Here is an 11,921-nt window from a genome sequence, read left to right as displayed (position 1 = left end):
AATCCAGGCCGCCACGCACGCCGCCCCGCGGCGCCCGGCTGCAGCCCGAGCCGGTCCCTGTTTTCCCGGCGCTTCTCTCCACATCCAATGGAAGAACGAAGTGGTCAGGGCCAATGGCCACCGTCAAAGTAGCCAGAGCGGTTGAGCCTATCAAAGTTCAGCCTTACGTTTCTCCCGCCCCCGAAACGCTAGGGGCGGGCCGATCGGCCAAGTCCACCAATCAAGGGCCAATAAACAAGACGCTTCCAAGATCAAAGGGGAAGGGGTGGGACCTACGGGAGTAATGACAAGCTATCTGGCGAGTAGCACATATACAATTTTGCTCCGTAAAAGGGGGGCGGGGACACACTGGGGTCTGCACCAATGGCTGTCTGGGGGGCGTGTCCGCGGGGCCAAGCGGGAGCCGGAGGCCCCGGGCTCTCTGGGCCGCGCCTGAGGCGGACGCAACGGGGCCGGGGGGCGGCGGCAGTAGTGGCGGCAGCGGCGGCGCGAGTGAGCGCCGCGGCTGGCCGAAGTGGATGGAGTTGGAGGGGCGGAGTGCAGGCGGCGTGGCGGGAGGACCAGCTGCTGGGCCCGGGCGGAGCCCCGGGGAGTCGGCGCTGCTGGACGGGTGGCTGCAGCGGGGCGTGGGCCGGGGGGCCGGCGGCGGGGAGGCGGGGGCCTATCAGACCCCTGTACGGCTGGATCCGGAGTCCGGTCCGGAATACGAAGCGCTGCCGGCTGGAGCCACTGTCACCACGCACATGGTGGCGGGCGCCGTGGCAGGGATCCTGGAGCATTGCGTGATGTACCCGATCGACTGCGTCAAGGTGAGACCTGGACCAGACTGCGATCCCGACTTGGGACTAACCGGACCCTGAGCCTTGTTTAGACCCAGAATCCCGACTGAGACCCAGAGCTGATGGGTTCCTTCCTGGCTCCTACCTCTACGCATGGTTCGAGCCAATACTCCGTGCAAAGTCCTGGCTGGGAGATGAGCTCAGTCAGGAACCAGGACTTATTTCTAACGGTCAGTGAGATCTGAGTCGAGACGAAGCAAAATCTTGTCAGCCAATGACTTGATCCCGACTGGGACTAAGTAGGGATGAGATGGGGGGGGGGGGGATCCCGAAGCACAGGTAAGTCTACAACAAACCAGCTGGCATGAAATCAGACGGTGAACTCTTGATAGCTTGGCTTGAGATGTTGCTTCGGGTCGGTGCTTTTACAAGCTCCGTGCTGCGTCTTCCCTTAAAAGTGTCGGGGCAGGAACCGGAATCTGGGATCTCTCAGCTAGATAAAAGTACGTATTAAATCTTAACCCGTGAGTGGTTGAAAAATCATCGTGCAGTCAAAAGTGAGAGTGCCAGACTGGAATGGATATGGGAAAAGGCATGTTAAGAAAAACAGTTTCGGTTTCTCTGTGAGGCAAGATTGATAGCCCATCTATTTCCTGAACGTAAAACTTGAGCTGGGCTTAAGATTCTGTGCCCAGGGAGCGCATCAGCCCTTACACAACAGAGGTGAAACTGATAGTCTTTTTCTTTGGGCCCCTGAATTTGACAAAAAGGGAAACCGCTGGAGGGAAGTGTGGTGATACTAAAAAGCAGATGTGGAAGAAATAGAACGAGATTATCAGGGTGTGCTCGGGGATGGACGTAAAGCCAGTTGGATCCACAACCAAGTAGGACCGTTAATAGACATATAGGTCAGGTCCTTGGGAAGAAGCCTGGGGGTGGATGGGTGGGAGGGTGGGGGGTGGGTGCTTTAGTAGAGGTGCCAGCTACTGAAGGGTGCAGTCTAAACTGCAGGGGAGGTGACTTCGAGGGGCTTCTTGAACAGCTGATGAGAACGGTTGCTTTCTTTACACCAGTTAGGTGGGCTCTGTCCTGTCAGCTCTTTGATGGATGTTTTCTCAGATTAGGAGAGCATCAGCTTCAGCGATGCCAACATCCGTCTCTTCTGCTGGCCCCTGGTTTCTGTACTGTTTTGCATCTCTGTTAGTAAAGTGGATAAGGAAATAAGTGGAGAAAGTGCCCCTGAACTTTGTGAATGAGTTTGGGTTGTGGAGAGGAAATGGAGAAAGTGCTCCTGAACTTTGTGAATGACACTGAGTTGGCCAGTGTTTCCAGCACATTACAGGCGAACTCCCAGTGCACCCGACTGAGGTGAGCATGAGCATTTTAATGTCCTTGGCAGTGGAGAGAATTTAGACTGTGAACTGGAGCTAAGGCTGGAGGTGTTCCTGGGTAGCAGCTTTTCCCAGGTAACTTGCTGTGTCTCCCCTTAGGAGAGAAATCACTGATGAACTGTGAAATGGACACATAGAATAGTGATTCAGACATGAATTCGATAGACTGTAGGTTGGATGTCTTGAGTTAATGAATGCTACAGATCCAAAAGTTTAGACAGTTGCGCTTCAGAATAACGCCTCTCAGCTCCAAATACAGCCGAGGCTCTGGAGTGCTGTGTTCAGGATAAGTATCATGGAAGACAGATCAGAGAAAGCAATAGAACTATTTAATGGGATGCAGTGTGATCATCTACAGTTTAAAAATGGGATTGGGAAGGCGGCTTTGTCATAACTGGTCTGTTATCAGTCATGCGAAAATCCAGGCATGGTGGTTCTCCTCTGTAATCCCAGTGTTGGGGAAGTAGACAGATCTGTAGAGCTCACCAGCTAGCCAGTGTAGCCAGATGCACTGGTTCCAGGTTGTAGGAGAACCTGTCTCCCACTGAGTGCCCTTAATTCCAGCCCTCAGGAGGCAGAGGCAGGCAGATCAGGTTCCAGGCCGGCCTGGTCTATGTAGTAAGACCCTGTTTCCATAAATAAACAAGATGGGAAGTGACTGAGGAAGATGCCCAAGGGGAGTCTCTGCCTCTACACAGTAACAGATTTGTACATAATCCAAATGGGTACCTGTGCCACACAGAAAGGAAAGGAAAAGATGTTACTACTACCTATCAGTTCCATACTTGTGTTGTTACAGCATAGTGAGAGGCTTCTCCTTACTTTATCATCTGTTTTGGCTTTAAATAGTTTATGAATTCCCTTGTTAGAAATCCCTCTAGAGCAGGTGTTGGTGGCTCATGATTTTAATCCCAGCATTTAAAAGCAGAGGTAGGCAGCTCTCTGTGGGTTTGGGGCTAGCCTTGTTTGCACAGTTAGTTCCAGGATATCCAGGACTACACAGAGAAACTCTAGCTTGAAAAGAAGGGGGAGGGGTGGAGGAAGAGGAGGAGGAGGAGCCTTTAGTGAGGGCAAAAAGAATCAATCGAAAGATTATGCAGCAGCAAAGACCACTCAGAATCTTATATGGCACACCAGAAAGGGCCATAGTGCCTGCTCTCTAAAGGTGAGGAGGGGCTGGCGAATAAAACCTGACTTACTTCCAAGGCCTGTAAGCTGAGCGAACACAAGAGAAGGGAGTTCCAAGGTGAGTTGCATAACCAGAGAATTACTGGAGTAAGTTGTGCCTAGCCTTCCAAGGCTAACTATTTGGAATGATAGTTCCTAGTCATCTATATAGACTTTGGGATTTGTACTTTTAAAGTACAGTTTAGCAGTCTAGCCTCTAAACCCTACTCTAAAGAATGGGTTGTTTGATTTAAAGGACAAATGCCTAAGAATCTTCAAAACTGCAAAGGTTTATTTTAGAAGAATCATTTCTCCTTGCTGCTAATGCTGGGAATTAAAATAAGAAGACAGCCTGGTATGAGTTGGTGCCCTACCATTTAGTGTTTCTGCAGGCGCGGCTGTAACCCAAACCCTTCTCTTAGAATGGCTCCCAGCTCATTTGTCTCCTAGTAGCTCTGCTGCTTTCCCCTTGGACGGTGGAGAGCAGAAGCCGCCCTACCAGGCTCTACACTGCACTGCAAACAGGTATTAGTGTTAGAGCCAAAAGGGGACTCGCCACAGTGTTGGCAACCGAATGCTGACGTTGTCTCTTGGCATGTTGGCCTGTGTATCCCTAGCCACTCATCAGGGTCAAGTTGACTTAAAATATCCTTGGGAAAGACCATGGGAAGTCAACATAGCCTTGCTAGGCCGCAGTTATCAGGACAGCCATTTCCATGATCGTAAGAGGGAGGTTTGGGAATCCAGATAAATTGCAATTTCCTTTTCTAGGCCTCAGAGTCTTCTGACTGCCTCCCTTGTGCAGGGGACCATTTCGGGCTCTGCAGTAGTGAAGAAGAGAGGAAAGGCCTTTTCTGTGCAGAGGGAAAGAGCAGAGAGGTCTTTTTTGAACGTCAGATGTAAAGGCTATCTCTATGTATCCACCAGTGAAAGGTTAGGAAATGCAATCTCTGACTTACATTTTCTCACACCTCATAAAGATAACTAAGTATCAGTAAAGGCCAGTCGTCTACTTTCCCGCACTGCTGTCGTTATTCACCGATGAAGAAAGGCTTAGAGAGCAGTTAAGTAACTTGTCAAAGGTCACAGAGTCCTAAGTGATTTGAGTTCAGTCTATGACTCATCAACCTTCCCTATAGCTCCCCAAAAGCAGGTTTCAGGAAGCAAGCAAGCTAAGGACCACAGTGGAGCTCACCTGTGAATGTATATATAACCTTTAGTTACATCCGAGTGTGCAATGCAGATTACTGTAGACCAGAACAACCCACAGGAGGCAGGCACACTCGTGCTAGCTTCAGAATCAAGCCTGGTTTATTACTGGCTGAGGACTGATCAGATGCCCATGTGAAGTGATCTTTACCATGCTGCCATGACCTGTCAATTCTTGGACATGAATAAAGATATTTTAGAATCATGTTTTAATGATCAAAACCCTTACATTTATAGTACTTTATAAATGATAATTTTTACATACCTTGTTTCTTGTTATCCATATAGCATGGCAATTTTCTTTTCTATGAGCACTTCTTAGATGACTTTGACTGTGCGAGTGTTTTTCCTGCATCTATGTCCGAGCACCATGTGAGTGCCTGGTGCCCATGGAGATGAGAAGGGCCTTAGGTACCTGGCACTGGAGTTATGGATGGCTGTGGGTTGCTGGGTTGGTGCTGGGAATCAAACCCATTCTCTCCACAACAAGTGCAGAGAGGTTGAGTAAGCTGGCGTTCAGACCGGGTTTCTGTCGGCACCAAAGCACCAAACCTTCCACATTTTTGTCTGTTTGGTTTTTTTTTTTTTTGGTTCTTTTTTTCGGAGCTGGGGACCGAACCCAGGGCCTTGCACTTCCAAGGTAAGCGCTCTACCACTGAGCTAAATCCCCAGCCCCATCTGTTTGTTTTGCTTTTTGAAACAGGGTTTCTCTGTGTAGCCCTGGCTGTCCTGGAACTCGCTAGGTAGACCAGACTAGCCTCGAAGCCAGAGGTTCACCTGCCTCTGCTTCTGAGTGCCGGGACTAAAGGTGTAAGCCACTGCCTCCCAGTTTACCCAGGTTCACCTCAGCACTAGGTGGTGGTGGTGGTGGTGGTGGTGGTTTATGTTTGTTTCACACTATAACTTTTTATATGTTCTTAGAGATTCCATGATTCTACAAGAAAACATTGATTGGCTCAAAAATATAGACATCCGTATTCATTCTTGTATTTGGACTATTTTCTGCCTGGGTCTTACTTTGTCAGCACAAGGCTGCACTGTCATTGAATTAGATTTAAATGTGTCTATAAAACGTTAGGAATAGGGGTTGGGGATTTAGCTCAGTGGTAGAGCAAGCGTAAGGCCCTGGGTTCGGTCCCCAGCTCCGAAAAAAAAAAAAAACCGTTAGGAATAGCTTCCAAACTTCCAGTCTCCTCTGGGGGACGGAGGTCTCTGAGGCCAGAGTCTCTCATCACTGGTTGTCACACACGCCCTTGACTGCAGCAGGGCACTGCAGTGTCTGATCCCTCGGGTAGAAGACCGGTTCCACACAGACTTAGGGAAGCCTGGGTCATGAGCTACCAGGCCCAAATTAAATCACACCCTTTGGGTAGATCTGAGACCGGGAAGCTGAATGTCCATTGTGATAAGGAGAAATGAGATATTTCTGATTGAAAGCCCAATCATGAACGATTTAAGCATGCAGTGTTTTGTTAGTGGCAGGCAGGCAGGCAGGCAGGCAGGCAGGCGACAGTAACTCCTGAGGAATGTGGATTGCTTGTGGCTAACCAGGACCTGTTAATCTGGTTAGTTTCTCTTCCATGCTTTTGAGAAAAGGCCTGATTCTTGGATCCCAGTTGGCTAGCTTGAGTCTTACAGATTTAGGCTTTTGAATCTGAGTAGTGATTAGAATGAAGCTAGAGTTCAAACTGTCACCGGCCATCAGTTGCTCTCTAGTGGCCTCTGGGCTCACTAGTGGCTGTAGCTGTTATTTTCTGAACTGTGCAGGCGTATCCTACAGTAGGTCATTCATTTACATAGCAAACAGGTCCTAGAGGTTCCTGGGCACTAGTACGTTTGGCCCCATTCTACCCTAGCTTTAAAGTATGTCAGTACATAAAAGATGTTTGTGGAAAGACGAACTTCAAAGAAGGTCTAATGAGATGGACTTCTAGTTTCTTTTAAAGATTTATTTTTATTTTTAGAACTATATATAGTATATGTTTGTGGAGGGGGAGAGTGTGTATATATGGAGTCCAGAAGAAGGCGTTGGCTCCCCTAGAGCTGGAGTTACAGTGTAAACCACCCAGCATGAGTACTGGGAACTGAACTAAGGTCCTCTGAGAGATCAGTGTACATTGGGAACCACTGAGCCATCTCTCCAGCCCTCTTTTTAAGCATTCAGAGTGTGTGCGTGTGCGCGCGCGCGTACGTGCGTGTGTCCTTCTGTTGCATAACTGTGGAAGTCAGAGGACCACTTGTGGGAATCAGTTCTCTCCTTACACCATGTGGATTCTAAGGATCAAATTCAGGTTGACAGGCTTGGGGGCAAGTGACTTTACTCACTGAGAAGTCATCTCACTGGCTCAGATGCCTAAATTTCAATAAAATGTTGTGGATATTATTTCCTTCCTTCCTTCCTTCCTTCCTTCCTTCCTTCCTTCCTTCCTTCCTTTTTTCAAGACAGGTTGAAAGTCCCTCCCCTACAACCTGGCCTACCCAGCCAAACTTTTCTCTGGCTGTCCTGGAACTCACTCTGTAAGCCAGGGCGGCCTCAAGGACAGTGTGTCACAGAGACTGGTTTTATTTGCTAAGGCTGTTTTGAGGATCCAGTCAATCTAAATGAGAAATCTGAATGGCCCTTCAGTTTTAAAGATTAGTTTGGTCTCCATCTTCACAGTTTGGAGCCAGACGTCTTTCCCAGGAGCAGCATCTGTTGGGAATTAATTTCTAGTAAGACCCTTAACATGCAGACCCAGCTGCCAAGGCCACATAGTCTGAAAAGATATCAAAAGGTAGGCCACCCTCTTGTTAGTCCACGTGGTCAGAGAGCAGGGCCAGGGCTGAGCTTTGAAAGAAAGTACGGAGTGTGCTGTAGACAGTAAGTGTTTGAATTAAAGGTTTAGTTTTATTTCCACTATGTGTGTGTGCCTGGGTGTAGGTGGGGATGTCTGAACACAAATACCCAGAGGCCAGAGTTGGATCCCTTGGAGCTGGGGTTGCAGGTGATTGTGAACCTCCCAACATGGGAATTGAACTCAGGCCCTCTGTAAGAGCAGTGCATGCAGGCTGGGGAGATGGCTCAGCACTGACTGCTCTTCCAGAGGTCCTGAGTTCAATTCCCAGCAACCACACAGTGCCTCACAACCATCTGTAATGGGATTGGTGCCCTCTTCTGGCCTGCAGACACACATGCAGGCAGAACACTGTATACAAATCTTTAAATAAACAAAAAGGAGGGGGCTGGAGAGGTGGCTCAGCAGTTAAGAGTACTGACTGTTCTTCCAGAGGTCCTGAGTTCAATCCCCAGCAATCACATGGTGGCTCACAACCATCTGTAATGGGATCTGATGCCCTCTTCTGGTGTGTCTGAATTTACAGTGTACTCATAAAATAAAATAAATATATCTTTAAAAGAAAGGAGTAGCATGTGTTTTTCTTAGTGGCTCTCCAGCCCATGTGTCTAAGCTTAGGCTAGTTTATTAAGGTGAAAAGCACCTTTGTGGATCTCACACTTGGTATTTGTTGATGGGGCAGTGGGTCATTTTGGAGTTGCAGTGTGTTGCCAAGAGGCAGTGTTCTCAGGGGATGTAATGGTGTTCTGCTTTTTGGCTGTAGATGACTAGAGGGGAAAAAAAATCCATGTTTTGGAAAGTTGAGTCATAGATTCGGGAAGTTGTAAAAGCTGGACGCCGGGTGTCACTCCCACAGCTTACCCAGCACCCGGGCCGGAGGGGTAGGGTGGATGAGAGGTTACAATCACTGACTTGGCTTTTTTTGCTGTAATTTCAGACCCGGATGCAGAGTCTACAGCCTGATCCAGCCGCCCGCTATCGAAACGTGTTGGAGGCTCTCTGGAGAATTATAAGAACAGAGGGCCTGTGGAGGCCCATGAGGGGGCTGAACGTCACTGCGACTGGCGCGGGGCCTGCCCACGCCCTCTATTTTGCCTGCTACGAAAAGTTAAAAAAGACATTGAGTGATGTAATCCACCCCGGGGGCAATAGCCATATTGCCAATGGTATTGAGCCTCCCCGTGCTGGTCCCCACTTCCCCAACTCTCTGGGCTTGGCTGCTGTCAGTGCTTCCCAGCCTCGCATGGTGTGGAGCGGCAGCCTTGGGCTGGGTAGGCCAGGTTGTAGGGGAGGGACTTCCAAAGCTGACGTGCTCAGACAGCGGGCCGCTTCAACCCAACTCCTCCTCTAGGGCCGTTCAGCAGAGGTCACAGTGTCCTCCCTTACCTGCCAGCTTGACTTTCCTCTCATCTCCCTGGCATCAGCTTCTAATGCCTGGCAAAGTGGAGACACTGAACGACCCCACCATGTATTTCTTGGTAGTTGGGTGGCATCCTGCTTCTGGGGGTAGGATTGGAGGTGACCAGGCCACTCTCAAGGACGACATTAATGGAGCCCCAGCTCTTCAGCTCACCTTTTCAGGATCCCACCTGACCAGAGGCAGTTGATGTCATTGAGGACATGGCAAAGCCTTGACAAGTGAATGGGGGTGGGGTCAGGGGCCCGTGTAGAGAATGCAGATGTTTTAGGGCTGGGTGGAAGGACAGGAAGACACAGCACAGCATACAAGGCTCCTAGATGAAGAGCCTTGCTGAGTGCGGAGAGTGGGGGTAGTGGTTTAGGGCCAAAAGGGAGGCCTGGATGGGCCAGTGACAGAGTGGCAGGATTTGGAGATAGACTGGCAGTTTGCAGGCCGTAGGATAGGAAGCAGGTCAGATTATGAGGTTCCGGCTGCCTGCCCCCCATTTCTCTGCACCAGTAGCCATTGTGCTGGCATGGCTTGCCAGAAGTGCGTCTGCTTCCTGCCAGAGCATTACTGCATTTACTCTTAGAGTCCCCTACTGAAGACATCAGGGCTGTAATCCTGGCTCCTTTCGGGCCTTCCTGTCAGATACGGAATGTGCAGTGGTGACATTTTTAAGTTAGGGGTGTATCTTCCTTTCTGGGAGCAAGAGTCAGGATCAGTGGGCTCTGAAACCACCTCCTGGACTGACTCGTAACATTCCTTCCCTCGCTGTCACAGCCACTCCCCTTCGCCTGGGGCCTCAGTGAGCTGCCCCCCCCCCCCTCGGCCTTACATGTGGCAGTTGTTTTCTCCTTTGCAGGTGCAGCCGGATGTGTGGCAACGTTACTTCATGATGCAGCCATGAATCCAGCTGAAGGTAGATTCTTTAGCCGTCCTGAGTCGCTGTCCTCCTACCTGGTTCTGTTTCTGCCCTGCAAAAAAACCAGAGCACAGTTTTTGCGGCGATCCTCTTGTTTATCTATACCACTAGATGGCGCTCCCTCTGTATGTTCAGTACGTGCCTTCTCTCATGCTGAGGCAGCAGTCTGGGATTTAATTCATCTTCAAGGCTTTCTTGGAAAAAGTGATGGCTCCATGGCTTGGTCCTGGGCTTTCCTCAAAGTCCTCTCTGTAGTATGTTTGATCTCTGGCGTGTATCAGATTATTTTATGTTTCTTCAAAGAACATACGTTTTAACATTAAACTATAAATTGTTGCACTTACTGGAATGTAGACAAAAGTGGAAGACTATATTGTCTAGTGTAACCTTTTCTTTGTTACTAGGATAGTAGCTTTTTAGGTGGAAGGAAATTCTCCAAAAATATTCTATGAGGATTGAGGTGATCAGCCAGCTGAGAGGGGCCAACCTAACATTGCTGTCATGTTCCCTCAGCTCAGTAGGTCTGGCAAGACTCTGGGGTGTAGATGGCTGAAGTTAGCTAGAGGTGCACAGACCAAGCCACGCTGTGTGTCTAATGGAATGGAAAATGCTTAGAAACTGAGGCCAGCACTTTTCGAATAAGAATTATAGTTTTTCATGGTTGTGCTTTCTTTCGATGCCCCCTCCCATCCCCTTCTCAATTTTGAGTTCAGTGTTTCCATCATAACAAAGGGACAGAATTGCATGTCTCTGGTCACTACGGCGTGCACTGATGCTGAGTCGTCTGTGGCTGAGAAAGGTTAAGATAATAAGAGGCCTTCGTTTCTCAGAGACCCTCTGGGGTTACTAAACTGCAGATATGCTGGGTGTTAGCTGTTGGTTTTAAAGAAATCCTACTAGGAATGGGCTCGTTCTTAAAAATGTCTTATTAACCCTTTCCCCTGCCTCTCTCTAAAATAAGAGGAATACAGACTCCAGGAAACTCACTCATTCTTTTTTCTCTCCCTCCCACTGGCTGATCCGCCGACCTGGAACCTGAATTGGGATACTCTGTCACTGGCTGGTTGCTGTTCCATTTTCCTTCCGGCGGCACTCAGTGGTCAAGCAGCGGATGCAGATGTACAACTCACCGTACCACCGGGTGACAGACTGTGTTCGGGCAGTGTGGCAAAATGAAGGGGCCGGGGCCTTTTACCGCAGCTACACGACCCAGCTGACCATGAATGTTCCCTTCCAAGCCATTCACTTCATGACCTATGAGTTCCTGCAGGAGCACTTTAATCCCCAGAGACGGTACAACCCCAGCTCCCATGTGCTCTGTGGAGCCTGCGCAGGAGCTGTAGCTGCCGCCGCCACCACCCCACTGGACGTTTGCAAAACACTGCTCAACACCCAGGAGTCCCTGGCCTTGAGCTCAAACATTACAGGACACATCACAGGCATGGCTAATGCCTTCAGGACGGTCTATCAAGTAGGCGGGGTGACTGCTTACTTCCGAGGGGTACAGGCCAGAGTAATTTACCAGATCCCCTCCACAGCCATCGCATGGTCTGTGTATGAATTCTTCAAATACCTAATCACGAAGCGGCAAGAAGAATGGAGGGCAGGCAAGTGAAGGGATGCTGAGTGGACCGGGGTCTGACCGTACGGCTGCATCCTGCCCTTCCAGCACATTCTCTTCTGTGGCACACTCCAGTCTCAAGAGGAATTGGAAGGAAGGAGAGAGCTCACTCCAGGCTGTAGTTGGCTAACACGAGTTCTTGCCAACGTCTCTTGCCACCGTTGTCTTTTCTCCTGGGCTCTCTGCAATTCAGCAAAGCCCACTGCAGTCCCTCTGACACCATCTCCATCCTGGGCCTGGCGACCTGCTTTAGACTTGCAGAGGATAAGCAGCACACCCCCTGGTTCCTAATTAAAAAGAAAAAAAGCCTTTAAATGTTGTGTTGGGTTTGTCTTGCCAAAAGGGGCACGCAGTGCTGTTCCTGACCTGACTTAGAGTGTAAGTCAAAGGAGGGTTTGAGTATGTCTGTAGTTTTGTTTCTGCTGACTAGAGATGACTTGGGAGGTGTAGGCCCTGTTTCCCTTGTCCCCGTAGTCTGCTTCAAGGAGCTCCCTGATGCCAGGAGCCTTCCCTCAGCTGGTATGCCACCTCCCGTTGGCACCTTTTCCTTCAGTCAGCAGCTGGGGGCGATGATGGGGTTCTGGGTTCTGCCTGAG

The 11,921-nt window shown here is 49.6% G+C and overlaps 1 protein-coding gene across 4 annotated transcripts; it reads left to right on the top strand.

The window, feature by feature from the left end:
• The first annotated feature begins 380 nt into the window (after nt 1–380).
• Slc25a28 (solute carrier family 25 member 28) lies at nt 381–11,640 on the top strand. 4 transcript variants are annotated; one of them, XM_006231567.3, is made up of 4 exons: nt 382–809; nt 8,318–8,651; nt 9,645–9,701; nt 10,802–11,640. In XM_006231567.3, exons 1-4 carry the CDS (start codon nt 519–521, stop codon nt 11,317–11,319), a joined length of 1,200 nt encoding a protein of 399 aa, XP_006231629.1. In that variant the 5' UTR covers nt 382–518; the 3' UTR covers nt 11,320–11,640. The 4 variants fall into 4 exon arrangements, with proteins under 4 accessions (XP_038947135.1, XP_006231629.1, NP_001102985.1 ...); NM_001109515.1 differs by having other exon boundaries at nt 404–809; nt 8,318–8,546; nt 10,802–11,638; XM_039091207.2 differs by lacking the exon at nt 10,802–11,640 and having other exon boundaries at nt 381–809; nt 8,318–8,509.
• Nucleotides 11,641–11,921: the final 281 nt, after the last annotated feature.

Source organism: Rattus norvegicus, chromosome 1 (assembly GCF_036323735.1).
Source record: "Rattus norvegicus strain BN/NHsdMcwi chromosome 1, GRCr8, whole genome shotgun sequence".
In the NCBI taxonomy this organism is placed as follows: Eukaryota; Metazoa; Chordata; class Mammalia; order Rodentia; family Muridae; genus Rattus; species Rattus norvegicus.
Note: the sequence above shows the minus strand (reverse complement) of the source record. Positions and strands in the feature narration are given on the sequence as shown.

Excerpts from the sequence above, each read along its gene's own strand:
- Slc25a28 (XM_006231567.3), top strand. The coding sequence starts at position 519 with ATGGAGTTGGAGGGGCGGAGTGCAGGCGGCGTGGCGGGAGGACCAGCT. Across the intron at positions 810-8,317 it reads ACCCGATCGACTGCGTCAAG|ACCCGGATGCAGAGTCTACA; the intron begins GTGAGACCTGGA and ends CTGTAATTTCAG. Across the intron at positions 8,652-9,644 it reads GAGCGGCAGCCTTGGGCTGG|GTGCAGCCGGATGTGTGGCA; the intron begins GTAGGCCAGGTT and ends TCTCCTTTGCAG.